This window comes from Leopardus geoffroyi, chromosome D4 (genome assembly GCF_018350155.1).
Source record: "Leopardus geoffroyi isolate Oge1 chromosome D4, O.geoffroyi_Oge1_pat1.0, whole genome shotgun sequence".
In the NCBI taxonomy this organism is placed as follows: Eukaryota; Metazoa; Chordata; class Mammalia; order Carnivora; family Felidae; genus Leopardus; species Leopardus geoffroyi.
In genome coordinates this window covers 44,262,118-44,279,243 of record NC_059342.1, presented here as the reverse complement: position 1 = coordinate 44,279,243, position 17,126 = coordinate 44,262,118, and the positions used below count along the sequence as shown (strand labels likewise).

General features: G+C 46.4%; 1 protein-coding gene across 1 annotated transcript in view; it reads right to left on the bottom strand.

Annotated features, from left to right (window-relative positions):
• ACER2 (alkaline ceramidase 2) overlaps nt 1-17,126 on the bottom strand; it is a 37,190-nt gene that overhangs the window by 5,450 nt on the left and 14,614 nt on the right. The window contains exons 4-5 of the mRNA XM_045467635.1: nt 10,648-10,785; nt 3,369-3,506 (exon numbers count right to left, since the gene is read on the bottom strand). Coding sequence (XP_045323591.1) covers nt 3,369-3,506; nt 10,648-10,785 — 276 coding nt within the window. The remainder of the gene's footprint in view (nt 1-3,368; nt 3,507-10,647; nt 10,786-17,126) is intronic.

Here is a 17,126-nt window from a genome sequence, read left to right as displayed (position 1 = left end):
TCGAGCCCCGCGTCAGGCTCTGGGCTGATGGCTAGGAGCCTGGAGCCTGTTTCCGATTCTGTGTCTCCCTCTCTCTCTGCCCCTCCCCCGTTCATGCTCTGTCTCTCTCTGTCCCAAAAATAAATAAACGTTGAAAAAAAATAAATAAATAAATAAATCTATTTCTTAAATATAATCAAAGAAAGTGTTTTTATAAACTTCGGTGGCTGAGGCCTTTCTGATACTGACACAAAGCCCAGAAACCCTACAGGAAAAGACTGACAGATGTTGGAACATGAATGTTTAAAATCAACATGGCCCCAAAATATCATTATATACTCAAAGACAAATGGAAAGGGGGGGGGGGTGGAATTTGTACTCACATGACCAAAGAGTTAAAATCCCTATATTCCAAAGAACTCTCAAAAAGTAATCATTTCACAGGATGCCCTTTAAAACCATCAGTGTGGGAGTGGGCAGTGGATGAAGACAGCAAGGCCGAGATTGGCCTCAGGCGGATAATTACTGATGCTGGATGTTGCCCCCAAGAGGGCTCAATGTAGTACCCTCCATACGCTTGAAAATGATGCAAATTTGCATGACACACACACCTAGTTATGGGACAGTAACGACTGCCTACTACTATGTGCCAGGCACTAGGTGCTAGATAAAAATTTTTAAAAATAGAAATACTCTGCAGAGGGGCGCCTGTGTGGCGCAGTCGGTTAAGCGTCCGACTTCAGCCAGGTCACGATCTTGCAGTCCGTGAGTTCGAGCCCCGCGTCGGGCTCCGGGCTGATGGCTCAGAGCCTGGAGCCTGTTTCCGATTCTGTGTCTCCCTCTCTCTCTGCCCCTCCCCCGTTCATGCTCTGTCTCTCTCTGTCTCAAAAATAAATAAACGTTTATAAAAAAAAAAAAAAAAAAAAGAAATACTCTGCAGAGAAGACCAACAAAAAGGCTCCTTTCAAGAGAAGAAATACAAAGAGTAAGCTTATGTTGGAAAAGATGTTCAATAAGAAGGCCATTTTTCTTACAAAGACATGAAAATAAAAATATTTTTAAACAGGTTAAGATTCAAGAGTTAATAATATCTAGTATATAGGACAGTATGGGTAAAAGGCATTATCTTATAGACTTTTAAAAAGTGTTCATTAATATAATCTCCCTGGATTTGGACATATATCTAGATACATAGATATCTAGATAGATATCTAGATATATCGATGTAAATATATCTAGTATTCTCTTAAAAAAGAAAAAAGAAAAAAAAAAGATCATTTGCATCATGTATAGAATTGTTCTTTAAAAGCAGAATTAGAGGGGAGCCTGAGTGGCTCAGTCAAGTGTCTGACTCTATTACAGTTCAGGTCATGATCTCACAGTGCGTGAGTTCTAGCCCTACGTTGGGCTCTGTGCTGACAATGCAGAGCCTGCTTGGGACTCTCTCTCCCTCTCTATCTGCCCTCCCTGAGCCTCCCCACCCCCACCTCAAAATAAATAAATAAACTTAAAACATTTTTTTAAATAAGTAAAGGTAGAATTAGAGAAATAGACAAAAATCTGGAAGAAAGGGCACTTGGCTGGCTCAGTCCGTAGCACGTGTGACCCTTGATTCTCGGGGTCGTGAGTTTAGAGTCCCATTGTGCAGAAATTACTTAAATAAACAAATCTGAAAATCCAGAAGAAAAAACCTCAGGTTGAGAACAATGGTTATCACTCGTTGGCAGACAGAATTATGAGAGCCTCTCTCTATACTTTGGTTTAAATTTGTTCTTAAAACGTCCCAACTGGTACAAAAAGATGTTTTTCACCTTTGAAAAACATGGCAGGAAGTACACAACACTTAGAAACAAATTAAGTTTGAGCCAAAGTTATTACAGTCTAATTTTTAAATTTTGCTTAAACTGTTAAAATTGGATTAATAAAAACGTAGTACATCTTGAATGAGGTCATCTTTACACACGTGTACACATTTATCAAAACTCATCAAATCATACACTTAAAATCTACATTTTAGGGGCGCCTGGGTGGCTCAGTCAGTTAAGCATCCAACTTCAGCTCAGGTCATGATCTCAAAGTTTGTGAGTTCGAGCCCCGCATCAGGCTCTGTGCTGACAGCTTGCAGCCTGGACCATGCTTCAGTATCTGTGCCTCCCTCTCTCTCTGCCCCTCCCCTGCTCTCACTCTGTCTCTCTGTCTCTGTCTCTCTTTCTCTGCCCCACCCCTCTTGAGCTCTGTTTCTGTCTCTGTCTCTCTCTGCCCTTCCCCCCCTTCCTTGATCTCTTTCAAAAATAAACATTTAAAAAATCTGCATTTTATTATCTCCATTATAACTCAACAAACTCATACTAGTGAATCTATACACTGTAAGTCGAGGTTGAACCTAAAAAATATCAGGCAAAGGACCCTCAGACTAGAATCTCCAGTTTGTGCTGTTTTACTTTGTCTTCTGCGAACAGTCCTGGGAGTCCCCAAGCCTTCCACTGAGAGCAGATTGTGTCTCCTGCTAGTATGTTACAAATTCTCATGTTCAAAGGAATTCATACGAGTTCTCCCAAACCAGAGTCCTAGGCATCGCCTGACAGAAGTCAAGCTTGTTCTGAATCTTGGATCTGATAGAGTTTTTCCAACTCCTCACCACTAGAATTCTCCCTGGGTGCTCTCAATTGACAAGGGCCGTCCTAAAGCAGATGTCTCTTGGTCCTTGTTATCTCTTGCAATCAGAAGTCGTGGCGGGTGGAGGGAAACGGGACTCTTGGTTTGTCGCTAAAGCAGTTCCTGGGAAGAAACCGCTCTGACTTCCTCCCTCAGCTTCCTGAGTGGAAACTGTTGAGTGTTGCTCAGTAAACCGCGTGCTGCTTTTTATTTTCAAACTTCACCGTGTAACCTGAGCAATCCAATGCATAGATGCTCCAACTCCCTATGACTGAACGCCCAGGTGAAGCATTAGTTCGCTTTCCCCTTCTGGGCATCCGTCTCTGTCTGGAAAGGGAGTGGCTGAGACTGTCCCTAGATGACCTGTGATGCTGTCACCTGGGCATCCCAGGCCCCACATCCTATCTGTCCCAAGCCTTACCCCCCACCCCCGCCCCCCTCCCTAGAGATCTAGCTACAGCTCAGGTTACAGATTCGGTTTTCAAGCTCCTTTATGCTTTAGTAATGGAGCTAAAGGTAAGAGACTGCAGACTTGAAGCACGCACAATTAGGTCTTTTAGTTCTGGCTAAGCCTGCTCCCTGGAGCCCCTTCCGCCTTTGAGCACACTTTCCTGACGGTCTCTGTGAGGAGAAAGGCGCTCAGCCTGTGCTGTCCCCTCGCACACCTGCACACCCTGCAGGGAGAATGATGCCTGACGACAAGCACAGATCCCCGTGGGGTCGCTGGGGCTTACCACACGCAGTGCAGGTAGGGGAAGTGGAAGGAGGACAACAGCTCACAGAAGGCTCGGTCACTGATCCAGCAGAAGAGCGCAAGGGTCCACCAGAGGCCGGAGAAGAGGCCCAGCTTAAATACACGCACGTTGTCGCACCTGCACGGGGATCCAGAAAGCAGGTCGCCATCAGGCTTGGTTGCCACCCAGCTCGCTGGCCACTTTCCTCTGGCTCCTCACATCCCCCTAGGCCCTTGGCACTGGAGGTCCAGCCCAACATACTGTCACCCCACAAGCTTGTGGATGTAGACACCATGCATACACAGATGGCCCCCAATGGGTCTCATCCAGGCCTCTCCCTGACTCGCTCCCATACCTGACCGCCTTGACGTGTCTACCCACGTGTGCTATGGACCTAAACTGAACACGTCCGTAATGCACTCCTGATCTCCCCTGCCCGCTCCAAAGAATCTTCCATGCTTTCGGAAGCTCAGGCCAAGAGTCTTGGAGTCCTTGTTCTCTTTCCACACACCCCACAGCAGCTCTGCCTTCAATATATACCCAAAAGCCGGCCTCTCCTACCACCCCCGCCTGAGTCCAGGCCACCGTCCTCTCCTGCCTGAGTTACGGCAACTGTGTCCTCCCACCCTCATTCCCACGGTCCATTCTCCACGTTCCGTTCAAAGCCTCCCATGTCTTCCTTTCCAACCAGAGGGAAAGCCCCCAAGGCCCCACACGTCCCGGCTTCTCCTCTGCCCTCCACCTGCTCTCCTACATACCCTGCCCCTCGCTGCCTCTGCTTATCCACCACGCCATCCGGGGATCCTTGTGCTCGTCAGATATCCCAGGCGTGTTCCCCAGACCTCAGCATCGGCTGCTGCTGCCACCTGGAATGTTCTTTCTCACAAAACCACATGGCTCACTGTCTCCCAAGTCTCTGCTCAAATGTCACTCAGTAAACCCTTTCCTGATCACTGTCTTTAACCATTGTACCACCTGTCTCCACCCCCTAAGTGATTCCTCCCAATTCCCCATTACCCCCTCCCTCTCCTGTCATGTCCTCTGTAGGGATTATAAGCCTTCTAGCATCCTTCATGTCGTAGCTATTTGTTGATAGCTGGTCTTCCCCTGGTACAACACTGGGCACACAGAGGGCTCCCACTCTTTGCTGAATGAAGGAAAGAACTCTGACCTACACTAGGACAAAATGCTTTTCGGAAACAAATACTAACAGCCCAAAGAAATTTCAACTGCTATTTCCCTTTTGTGGTTCCCGAATCACTCATAAGGGGGTGACTTCTGTTCCTAGGGAGGAATGTCCAGAGGCAGCTGGTGGCTGAGGGTCCTTCTAAACCCTCCCTCAGAGTCTCCTTCCCCCCCCCTCCCCCACGGGCCACTCCTCAGTCAATCAAGCTCTCTTTACCGGTCCCAGGGTCCAATGTGACATCTGTACCCGAGAAGGGGGTCATGTTTATTTGTTCATATTTGTTGAACAAGTAAGGTGTCCGAAGCCTCACTTGCTGGTACCTTTCCCAGCTGCCTGGTAGAGGTATCAGTAAAAGCCTCGGTGAAAACAGGATGGGCAGTACGTTCAGAAAGTCCTACTCAGAAAAAAACAAACTGAAATACCCTTTTGTAGAGCTAAATGCATTCCTTGAAAATTTTTCAAAACATGTTTTGGGACAACAGAGGCCCCTGATCGGAGCGACTCAATTCCGACTTAGCTTTGTTGAACGGCGCACTCTTAGACCTGCTGCTCCCTCACAGAGGCTCTGCTCCTCCTCTGTCTCAGCTCCTCTTTCTCTGCCTCCTCAGGTCTCAGCTTCAAGGGCACCTTCTCGGATAGACTTTCCCTGACCGCCCCTCCTCCATTACACTGTCCGCACCGCCCCTCCTCCATTACACTGTCCGCATCGGGGGCACCCGCCAGTTTCCTTCCTGACACTCCTGACACTCGTCACTAGCTGACGTTGTTTTTATTGGTGTAATTATTCGTCAAATGCCTAGTATCCAACCAGACTGCAAGATCAGTGAGGGAGGAGCCACACCTGCCCCCGAGTGTATGCAGTGCCCAGCCCAGGATAGGCATGATATAAATGCTTGCTGGATGAATAGATAAAACAAGGTAGTAAAGGAAAATGTTAATGAGATCCTAGCGATCTTAGGAACACATTTTTTTTTTTTTCTGGATTAAAAAAAAAAAAGTAACCATGTTGACTGTGTACCAAATTCTCTGAAGCCATGCCAGGCACTACGAAAGGCAAAATGAACAGGACCCTTGCCTTGCCATTTTAAAATGAAAATGGACAAAAACAAATGTCAACAAATATGGCCAATCTGGTACAAAAGGACCCATGTACACTCAATTAAACCTAGAAACTTTGGGGGCAGCTGGGTGGCTCAGTCGGTTCAGCGTCCGACTCTTGGTTTCGGCTCAGGTCATAATCTCAAGGGTTCGTGAGTTCGAGCCCCACATAGGGCTCCACGCTGCTGGTGTGGAGCCTGCTTGGGATTCTCTCTCTCTCTCTCTCTCTCTCTCTCTCTCTGTCCCTCCCTCATACGTGTGTTCTCTCTCAAAATAAATAAACTTAAGCCAAAATTTGTAGGTTTTTGTTTTTTTAAGGAGCACACCAGAACACATCACAATATGCTGGAAAGGCAGTGCCTACATGAACATTTGACGAATAATTACACCAATAAAAACGCCAGCTAGTGACGACTGTCAGGAAGGAAACTGGCGGGTGCCCCCGATGTGGACAGTGTAATGGGGGAGGGGCTGTCAGGGAAGGTCTATCTGAGAAGGTGCCCTTGAAGCCGAGACCTGAGGAGGCAGAGAAAGAGGAGCTGAGACAGAGGAGGAGCAGAGCCATCCTGAAGTGGCAAGAGAGGCAGAAGTCAGGGGATGAGTCACATGTGGGGAAAGCACCGCAGAGTCAAGGTCTCAGGGTGGCCTGATGATATCCCTTCCTCTGTTTCTAGAGGGACAGGTCCTGCTGCCTGCTACTGACCAGGCATATCTCCCCGTGGGTCTTGTCCAAACCTGGGTTCCTTTGGGTTTTATTCCCATTTCTCAGGGCTTAGATCAAAATGTAAACGTGAGGTTAAATGGAGGAAAAAAAAAAAAAAAAAAAACAGAATAAAAATGATAGATACAAGGAGGGCCCTATTTTAGGATAAAAAAAAATCTGAGATGATGGCTATAGTTCTCTTCCTGACCCTTTGTTGTATTCTCAAAGATTTCCTTAACTGACTCTTAACAATCAGAAGAAAAGCGCCAACCTTAAAAGGTGTTAAATGCACCTGAGTCCCTGCATAATACGACCCCACCACAAATTTCAGTAAATGTCCAATCATAACCCCAAGTAAAATTTTGTTGCTTCCTGGTCTGAGAGAAGGTTTGGAAAGGACGATGAAAATATGGAAAGACTAGGAACAAGCTTTAGGAATGAGGCTAATGAGAAACAAAAAGCTTCCCCAGTTCCTTCTGAGCAGAGGGAGGTGGCAGGAGAAATATTTGGCTGGCACATTACAGATCATTGCTAATGACAATGGGGAAGGTCCTGGAAGGAAATGCAAAGAGCAACAAAGACATCTCTTCATCTGGGAATTGCATCAAAGCCGGCCAACAACCATCTTCTCTCTCCCTGCTGGGACCCCAGTGGGGACAGAGACACAGCAGTGAACGTAGAGGCCCCACTCCTGCCCGTGGAGCCTACATCAAGCAGAGGGGACAGACCGTAAACAAAACAGCACAAATAATTTTTTAATTACAGTCAGGCTGGGGGCCAGAAAGAAGTCTGAGGTGCTATGACGGCGTATAAACAGTTGAGCCAAAACAGGTGAGTCAAAGGTGAACCAGAAGTGGGCCAAACAGAAGGGTCAGAAGGAAGGGGACAGTATGAACAAGGATCTGGGGACAGAAAGAACTAAGCCCCCTTGGGGATAGGGAAGGTCAAAACGGCTGAGGGCAGAGTATAGCAGGGAGCTTCATGCAGGAAAGAGCTACAGCAGGCAGGGGCTACGTCAGGATTTTGAACTTCATCCTAACTGCGATGTTGGCTAAAACAACTCCATAAAATATTAGAGGCAAGCAAGGGGCCACACTGGGGATATTGAACTTTAATCTCAATTGTAATGTCAACTAATAGAAAAAGGACTATGATCAGAGGGGATGCTCAGGAAAGGAAAAGGAAGCCAGGCTTCTGTCTTGAGCAAATGGGTAAATGGTGTCATTTACTGCTGCTGGAAATGTTGGGAGAGCCAGAACTGGAAAAGGCAGATCGGCAATCTGGCTGAACTCGAGATGGCTGTGACAGGTGGGGACAGAGGTCCAGAGGTCGGACAGGCAGCTAGATGCACCGTGGTGGAGGGAGGAGGAAGGATGGGGTCAGACACACAGCTGGGAGTTGTTTGCAGATGTTTGCAGGCTGTGGATGAGCTCCTTCAGGGGGAAGTGTAGAGGGAGGAGAGCCGAGGTGAGCTGTCACCTGAAGGGATCCCTACCCGCAAAGGTGCACAGCAAACGAGCTTACACGAGAGACTGAAAAGAAGCCGTGGAGGGGCGCCTGGGTGGCGCAGTCGGTTAAGCGTCCGACTTCAGCCAGGTCACGATCTCGCGGTCCGTGAGTTCGAGCCCCGCGTCGGGCTCTGGGCTGATGGCTCAGAGCCTGGAGCCTGTTTCCGATTCTGTGTCTCCCTCTCTCTCTGCCCCTCCCCCATTCATGCTCTGTCTCTCTCTGTCCCAAAAATAAATAAACGTTGAAAAAAATTAAAAAAAAAAAAAAAAAAAAGAAGCCGTGGAGGGAGTGGCATCCCAGGAGGGTGTGGCATCCTAAGAGGCACTCGGAAGGTTTCAAGGACGAGGGGGGTGAACTGCGCAAATAGCTGAGGGAAGAACACCTAAGTTACGTTGAAAAACCATCACTGGACACACAGCCAAGAGGGGCTTGGGTAGCAAGGTGGGACAGAAGCTAGACTGCAGCGGGCTGAAGAAATGAGAGCTGGGCGGATGAAGGCCACTTTTAAAGACGTTGGGCTGTGGCACCTGGCTGGCGCAGCTGGTAGAATGTATGAGTCTGGATCTTGGGGTCTTGAGTTCGAGCCCCACGTTGGGCATAGAGATCACTTATACACACACACACACACACACACACACACACACACATATATATATATATAAAATAAACACTTCCAAGATGCTGGGCTATGACAGATGAGGGAGAGAAAGGGTGGTGGCTGGAGAGAGTCGTGGAGTGAGTCCAGGTTGACTGCTAGGGAAGAAAGAGGGACTCCAGTGTTTTTACAGGCCAAAGGGAAAGACCTTTTAAGAGGAGTGTTGGGAGGGGGGATGGGCTAAATGAGTTATGGGCATTAAGGAGGGCACTTGTTGGGATGAGCACTGGGTATTATTTGTAAGTGATCAATCGTTGAATTCTGAAACCATCATCACATAAAATTAAAAAACTAAAAAAAAAATTTTTTTGAAAGGCGGATCAAGGACCAGTAGACAATTTACAGGAATAAAGTAGGCATAAGAGAAAGAAGGGAATAATCCCTAGGCTGAAAGACCCTGGCAGGATGGAGGGATACTTCCCATGATGCTGCCATTTGTTACAATGATGGAGACCAATCAGCTGCAGTGATGGCTAGCTTTTCAGGGGCGAAGATCTCAAGTACGAAACAGATTATTTCTTTTGTAATTATGTGCAAAGATTAGAGTATTAAAGGAAAATTTTTCCTTGCTTAAAGATCACACTTGTGAAGCAGAATTTATTTAAACAGTAATCTGTCCTAACCACTTGTCCTAACCCCATTTGCTCTTGTTTAAATATTTTAATATTTATTTATTTTTGAGAGAGAGAGAGACAGAATGTGAGCAGTGGAGGGGCAGAGAGAGGGAGACACAGCATCTGAAGCAGGCTCCAGGCTCTGAGCTGTCAGCACAGAGCCCGATGTGGGGCTCGAACCCAAGACCATGAGATCATGAGCTGAGCTGAAGTCAGACACTTAACTGACTGAGCCACTCAAGCGCCCCTAAATATTATTAATTAAAAATGTTTTCTCTTTCCTTAAGCTACTTTTTAACAAAATTATAGGCTAAAACATATTAGATTCAAGAGTTAAAATGAACTAGATTGCAGTGAATTCTCAAGAAACCTACATCCAGAACATTCTATTCACATCAGGCCTAATATAAGCCAGTACCACTGGACCATTACAAATTCATTTCAGATCTCTTTATTGACAACGTGTGTGTTTCCCAAAGAGCTTCAAAAATCTGTTAGCGTTCTGAAGCTAGTCTCTTGTTCTTCCACTCTTCCAAGGCTACCGAAGGAAAGCAACAAGACAAGATGGGACAGCGTCTTTCCTCTGCCAGCCAGTGTCTTAAAATGCTTCTTCAACCACCTTTGACCCTGCCTGGTATTGCTGACATTCAAAGCAACCCCCAGAGGCAGAGCAGTGGGAAGAACCGTATGTCTCCTCTCAAAGACTGAAGGGAGAGCTGACAACATCTTACACAGAGCAACTCTCACACAAAGGAAGAGAGGCCCCAGACTTCAGTTAGGACATGCTACATCCATAGCAATGAGAAAGTCATGAATTAAAATGCATTTCTAAACACTGGCACAAAGAAAAAGCTGCATTTTCAGGGTATTAAAATAAGGGCAGTGGTTAGATGTGTTTGGGGGCTAAAGAAATCATGTACACACAAGGCTAAAGTACTTGTAGATATCAACCTGAACTTGAGTATACAACTTCCCAAAGGAAAATCCTTATGCAAATAGCAAAGGCTTTACCTGATAGGTTGTAAATAAGAGACTAAGCCTCAGGGAAAATTACACAGTCAACGGTATTATAACCTGGAGTCAATGTTGCCTCGTATATAGACATTCGTTTTTCCTTCTGTGTGTGAATGCAATAGCCTCGTTAGGACTTTTCTCCTTATTCTCGTCCTAGGAACAGATCTATTCTTTGTACAGAATTAAGTCTAAGCAGGCTGGTCTGGGCATTCACCAGGTCCCTGAGATCTTCCTGCTAAGCTAGCTTCCGATCACTGGGATATATTGCATCCACTAAACAGCTGCTTCCCTCTTTCTGGAAGTGAGATCGTTAACATTTTGAACCAAACCATCAAATGTGCTGTCAATCCAATAGTCAGAAACTAACTCTATGTGAGGAGTCTGATTCCTTTTCCATAGCTGAGGGCAGTAAAAAACGAACAAACGAAAACCCCAGAAGCCGGTACATTCCCAACCCAGGGGCAGCCTGAGGGGTGGGCAGGAAGAATGAAGGTACCCACCTCCTTAGCTCTGCAACCAGGAGCACAGTGCAAGGAACCCCCAGGGTCATCAGAGAGATGTTGTTGATGGCGGGCTTGACAAATGCCAGGCACGTTGTGACCGCAGACAGGACACAGACCACCGCCTTGAACCTGCCCCTGAATCGATGGAAGCAAAACCAAACTGTTAGCAAAGGAGGTCTTGTTTGTTTGATGAATGCTGGCAAAGCCCAGGCACCACAGGCGGAAATGCAAGCTGAGAAGACGTCGTGCGCAAGGTACCAGGAGTCTAAAACCCACTCACAACCATGGGCTCACTAATTCTACTTCTAAGAGTCTATTCTTAGGAAGTAGCCAGAAATTTTCAAAATATTTAGCCAGGGGGTACCTGGGTGGCTCAGTCAGTTGAGTGTCAGACTCTTGATTTCAGCTCCAGTCATGATCTCATGGTTCATGGGGCTGAGCCCTGTGTTGGGCTCCGTGCGCACAGCACACAGCCTGCTTGGGATTCTCTCTCTCCCTCTTACTCTGCTCCTCCCCTGCTCATACTTTCTCTCTCTCTCTCTCTCTCTCTCTCTCTCTTTCTCTCTCTCAAAAATGAATAAACAAACTTAAAAAAGCCAGGAGAATGGTGAAATGAGAATCCATGTAAGTCCCTGAGGGTGAGATACGGATAATTATTTTCTTAGTGTCCTTTTTCTCTTTATTGTTTTCAGATCTCTTACAGCAGCATTTAGCAAACTTCTATAAAGGGTGAGAGAGTAAATATTTTAGGTGTTGCAGGTCACAAGGTCTCCGCAGCTACTCAAGTCCACCACTGTGGACAGTAAGTGATTGGGCACGGCTGTATGCCAATAAACTTGATTTGCAAAAACAGGCAGTGGACCCATTTGGCTCACAGCTTGTCAACCCCTGTTCTACAAGGCAAATGGGTAAGACTTTTACAAGAAAACCAGGGACCACTTACAAACCATAAAGCTCCCTAGTTTAAAAGAAAAAAAAAAAATCTGTCTAGTACACAAAACTAAGTCTTAAGAAAAAATTCTAATCGTGTCTTTATTTCCTGGCAAGTCACAGTCTAGCATGCATTGGAATTTTGTGTTGACAAGTCTTTGACCTGACAAATCTTAGAAAAATGCCATCTTCACTCCCTTCAGTGGAGGTGCTTTCAGTAGAAAGTGCCAGAAGTGGCGACGTGATCCCAGACGCGTTCCTCCTTCTCTCCCTGGGACTCCATTTCCTTATCTATAAAATGAAAAGCCTGGACTAGATGATCCCTAAGGCCTCATCCATGACTGAAATTTAGGAGCACATGATTTTCCTGAAGTTTCTTTTATTCCTCATTAGCACAATTTACTTTGGCCGCGAGCCCTGGAACAGGTCACAGCTGGGAAACTAATTTGAATGAAATTCCATTATAAAGAAATCAAAGTGCATTGAGACCTCCAAAATACAAATTTATCTCTTAGAGAGGAAAACCATTTATCATCAAGGCACAGGAAATCATTGATGGGGCGGCCAACTTTCTGACTGGAATGGACAGGAATTGTAGCCCTGAACTTCAACCAGAGAAAAAAAAAATACATGTGTGGGAAAGGGTCCAGGCAGCAAGTTCTCAGGAGAAGCCTGTTTTCCTCCTGGCCTTGGCTGGCAGCCTTTGCTACTGGATGAAAGGCTACCTGCTCCACTCTGAGGGCCACAGCCCGCAGCTCCCCTCCCCCCATCACACACCCACAATAACTCTTATGGACCCACAATAACTCTTTCACTGGGTTTTGAGATTCTATGAACCACACCCAAGGCCTTTCAGCCTTTTCAGATTGGAAAAACCATAAAAAAAAAAAAAAAAAAAAAAAAACCATTCCTAAATTGCATCGCTTCTCTAGATCAATGGCTGAGGGGTGGGTTAGTGAGGGCGACGGCGATTTAAGCACAGGTGTTCCAGCTAACAGATGCGTGTCACTTTTTCTCCTTCCATCTCGTACTAGCCGTGGGACCTCTGACAAGTCACGAAACGCTCTAAGCCCCAAGTTTCTCTACCCCGTGGGGTTCCCGTGAGCATGAAAGCACTTCACACAGTGCCTGATGCACGGTATGTGCTGATCAAATCCACTCTTACTGTTACCATTACCATCATGTGAGAACAAGTGAGACTTTAAATAATATTACTGTGAATCAGATCTACTCTCGGGGAAAATCTGGGCTGCTGTTGCTCTGTAGAGGTCTGCCAAACAGTTCAAAGGCAGCAAGCTTGACGAAACTTGCTTTCTTCAAGGAGAACACAGGCAGACTACCTCCCAGGTCGGTCCAGAGGGTGTGAGGGAATGTGCTTCAACAAGGTGGCTTAGCCAACAAAACAACCTATGAACATACAAATCTGTAACCAGCAGAAGTCAACAGAAGTCACAGGGACAGTCCTGCTGATCCCAGAGTCAGGGTCCTGGGTACCAGAGAGCTGGGAATGTCTAGGAGGGACGGGGTCTGACAGGGTGTTACCTTATCAGTGACACCAGGCAACTCCTACTGTGGTCTCTGGTCCTGTTCTCAACTTTCTAGCCCATTGTGGGCTCAAACTGGAGCACCAGGTCAGGGAACCCTTATCACCCCTTCTTCTTCAATTCTCCCAATCAAACCCTGGTAGCCCCACACCATCAATATAATATTATAATAAAGCTGCTACTGTTATCATTAGCCACCCATTAGAGCACTGGTTTTCAACCATATCAGACCCTGTGCCCCTTTTCTATAGCAAAAACTTGGTAATGCCTCCCCACCGTTTTTAAAAAAAATGTTTATTTTTGAGAGAGGGCAAGAGAGAGAGAGTGAGTGTGAGCAGGGGGAGGGATAGAGAGGGGGGGAGAGAGAGAATCCAAAGCAGGCTCGCGCTGTCAGCATAGAGCCTGACGTGAGGCTCAAACCCTTGAACTATGAGATCATGACCTGAGCTGAAGTTGGATGCTTAACTGACTGAGCCACCCAGGCGCCCCTAGCCCTTTTTCCAAAGTAAAATTGATTTTATGGATGATAAAACTCCATCACCATAACCACCGAAAATATATCCACAGACTTCCCAGATGTCTCTTAAGGGATGGAAATGTCCCCGGTTAAGATCTACTGCTCTAAACTACCCTGTAGGACTAAAACATGATCTATTTAGAACAACCAGACCATGATATTCATAGGACTACAGCAGTGGGTCCTGGAAGGTCTGCCCATGTCGTTTTATAAGTAAGGAACTGATAAGACCGAGAGAGTCTAAGCCCCTGGCCACAAGTTACCCAGCTAGAGCAGGATGGCCAGACCCCAGTCTGCACCCATGCAACTCAGGATTCAAAAACTGAATTGGATTATAAAGTGAGAGCTGTCCCTAGATCATGTGGAGGCAAAATCGTAAAAAAAAAAAAAAAAAAAAAAAAAAAAATCACAGGAGGATAAATCTTTAAGAAATGGAAACAATTAGCCTATAATAGTTCTTTATTCTTGGAGTTTATTTTCTCAAAACAAAAATGTTTAAAAATTATTAATAACCGGAGTGCCTGGGTGGCTCAGTCGGTTAAGCATCCGACTTTGGCTCAGGTCATTATCTCACAGTTCGTGAGTTCGAGTCCCATGTTGGGCTCTGTGCTGACAGCTCAAAGCCTGGAACCTGCTTCAGATTCTGTGTCCCCCACTCTCTCTGCTCCCCCCCCCCTCTCTCTCTCTCTCAAAAGTAAGTAAGGGGCACCTGGGTGGCTCAGTCAGTTAAGCATCCGACTTCAGCTCAGGTCAAGATCTCATGGTTTGTGAGTTCGAGCTCTGCATTGGGCTCTGTGCTGGAGCACAGACAGCTCAGAGCCTGGAGCCTGCTTCAGATTCTGTGTCTCCCTCTCTCTCTCTCTGCCCCTCCCCTGTTCACACGCTGCCTTTCTCCCAAAAAAAAAAATAAATAAATAAACATAAAAAATTGTAAAGATAAATAATTAAAATTTTTTTCAATGTTTTATTTATTAATAACCATCAACAGCTGAGCGTATGATGATTCTTAGGACATTCGAGGCAAGATAAAAGAAAGCTTTTTTTTTTTTTTACCTGCCAACTATTCCTGTTTATATCATAAACGTTAATTTCCCTGCTGTTCTAGACCTTACCTTCAAAATACTTACCAATGTTAGACATTCGTAGTAACTGCTAGCATTTACTGAGTCCTTACTCTGTACAAGACACTGTAGGGTATATTTTACAGGATTTTCCCATACATTTCCAACCCCATGAGGTAGGTACTCTTCTTATCTCCACTTTACAGATGAGCAAACTGAGGTACCAGGGCTTTAAAAACAAAACCTATTACCCAAAGCCATGCCTGTCTGATACAATCCCTTAGCCACCACACTCTGCTCCCCTTTCTCCAGAGATCTCAGGCTGGAACTACTTTTAACGTGTTTTTAGAACCACTCCTGCAAAGTCGAGATCACAAACAGATGTCAACTGGTAAATTTCAACAGCGAAGCCACACGATCCCTGGTTTGACGTGAAGTCCTTGGTCTGGCCCACCACTTGGGCACAGAGCTGCACCTGTCCCCGTGTCACAGGCAGTGAGGCTCACAAAAGGGGTCTGGTCGTCTTGCTCTGCCTGTCACTGGCAAGTTGAAGGTGGACGAATAGACCTGAACTCCTTATTTATAACATGTTATTCTCCCCTAACACCATCCCTCTTCTTTGTTCATTCCCACTTTCTCCTTCAATGTATGTGTGTATCTCAGAAATGCTCGGCAGAAATCTCCACATGCCATTGGTAGTAATGAAAGCTAACTCTGTATGCTCACCATGTGTGCTCTGCAGGATCCCCTCACAAGATGATTATTTCCCTGGTTTGACAAGTGAAGAAACAGGTGCCTGGGTGGCTCAGTTGGTTAAGCTTCCGACTTCGGTTCAGGTCGTGACCTCACAGTTCATGGGTTCGGGCCCTGCATCAGGCTGTCTGCTCTCAGCACAGAGCCTGCTTCAGATCCTCTGCCCCCCTCTCTCTGCCCCTGCCCTGCTCGTGCGCACTCTCTCTCTCTCTCAAAATAAATAAATAAACTTAAAAAAGAGGAAATAGAAAGCTAAAGAATCAAGACAAGTCACACTGCTTGTAGGCAGCAAAGCTAGGATTCAAACCCAGGGCATTCCCAAAGCCAGGGACATAAACATCTAGGATGCTCAGGGCCCCCAAGGACTCTCCCCAAGCTGAAAACAGTGGGGTCACATCTTCCCAGAGAAAAGGTGCAGGGTGTTGGCGATGAAAAAGGTCCTAAGTGGTACTGACTTCTCTGCCCCATGATACGGGTTTTGTTATTAAAAGTTGGTAAGCTTCGGGGCGCCTGGGTGGCGCAGTCAGTTAAGCGTCCGACTTCAGCCAGGTCACGATCTCGCGGTCCGTGAGTTCGAGCCCCGCGTCGGGCTCTGGGCTGATGGCTCGGAGCCTGGAGCCTGTTTCCGATTCTGTGTCTCCCTCTCTCTCTGCCCCTCCCCCGTTCATGCTCTGTCTCTCTCTGTCCCAAAAATAAATAAACGTTGAAAAAAAAAATTAAAAAAAAAAAAAAAAAGTTGGTAAGCTTCTAAAAATACATCCGTTTTCCTCTCTCCTGCTCATAACATTTCCCCACTTCTCCCTTCAAGAAAGAGAAAGTTTTTCTTTTTCACATCATGAACACATTAAAAACTGTCGCTTGGAGGGGCGCCTGGGTGGCTCAGTCAGTTAATCGTCCAACTCTAGCTCAGGTCATGATCTCGTGGTTCATGAGTTCGAGCCCCACATCTGGCTCTGTGCTGACAGCTCAGAGCCTCTGGAACCTGCTTCCGATTCTGTGTCTCCCTCTCTCTCTGCCCCTCCGCCGCTCACACTCTCTCTCTCTCTCTCCCTCAAAAATAAAGATTAAAAAAAAAAAATTTGTAAATAAATAAAAATAAAAATAGTTGCTTGGAATTCCAAGTGGCACCTCCGGAGGGCCATGAACAAACAAAACCATTCTTCTCATGCTTGCAGCTTCTCTCTCAGATCCCAGGACTTGAAAGCTCAGATCTGAGAACCAAGAGGCCCCTCAGCGCTCAACCTCCCACACCCCAGGCTCAGGGCAAGGATGGAGGTGAGCGGTGGGCACCTTCGACACCACAGGAGAGGCCAAAAGTAAATGATGTTTCTCAGCCAGAGTCAGGAAGCCCCTTCTCCACCTCCCAGGGCTTTCTAAGTGCTTCCTTTCCAGTCCCGTAACCGAAGCGGAACACGCATAAGACTGGAAACCGGAGACTGCCCAAACCAACCTGCTACACATGAGAGCCTCCCTCCCCCACTGAGGAGAAAGCCTCAGCCAAGGAGACCGTATTTCTCCCAAGACCTGGAATGCCCTTCTTATCACTTCTAGTAAGCAGCTGGCTCACTCCCTCGTGGTTTTGTGATCCAGGAACCTTGAGGATACCTGAGCTGCTCAATGATACTCAAAATACCATTTAATTCAAATCCTTCTTGTACAATGAAGACTGTA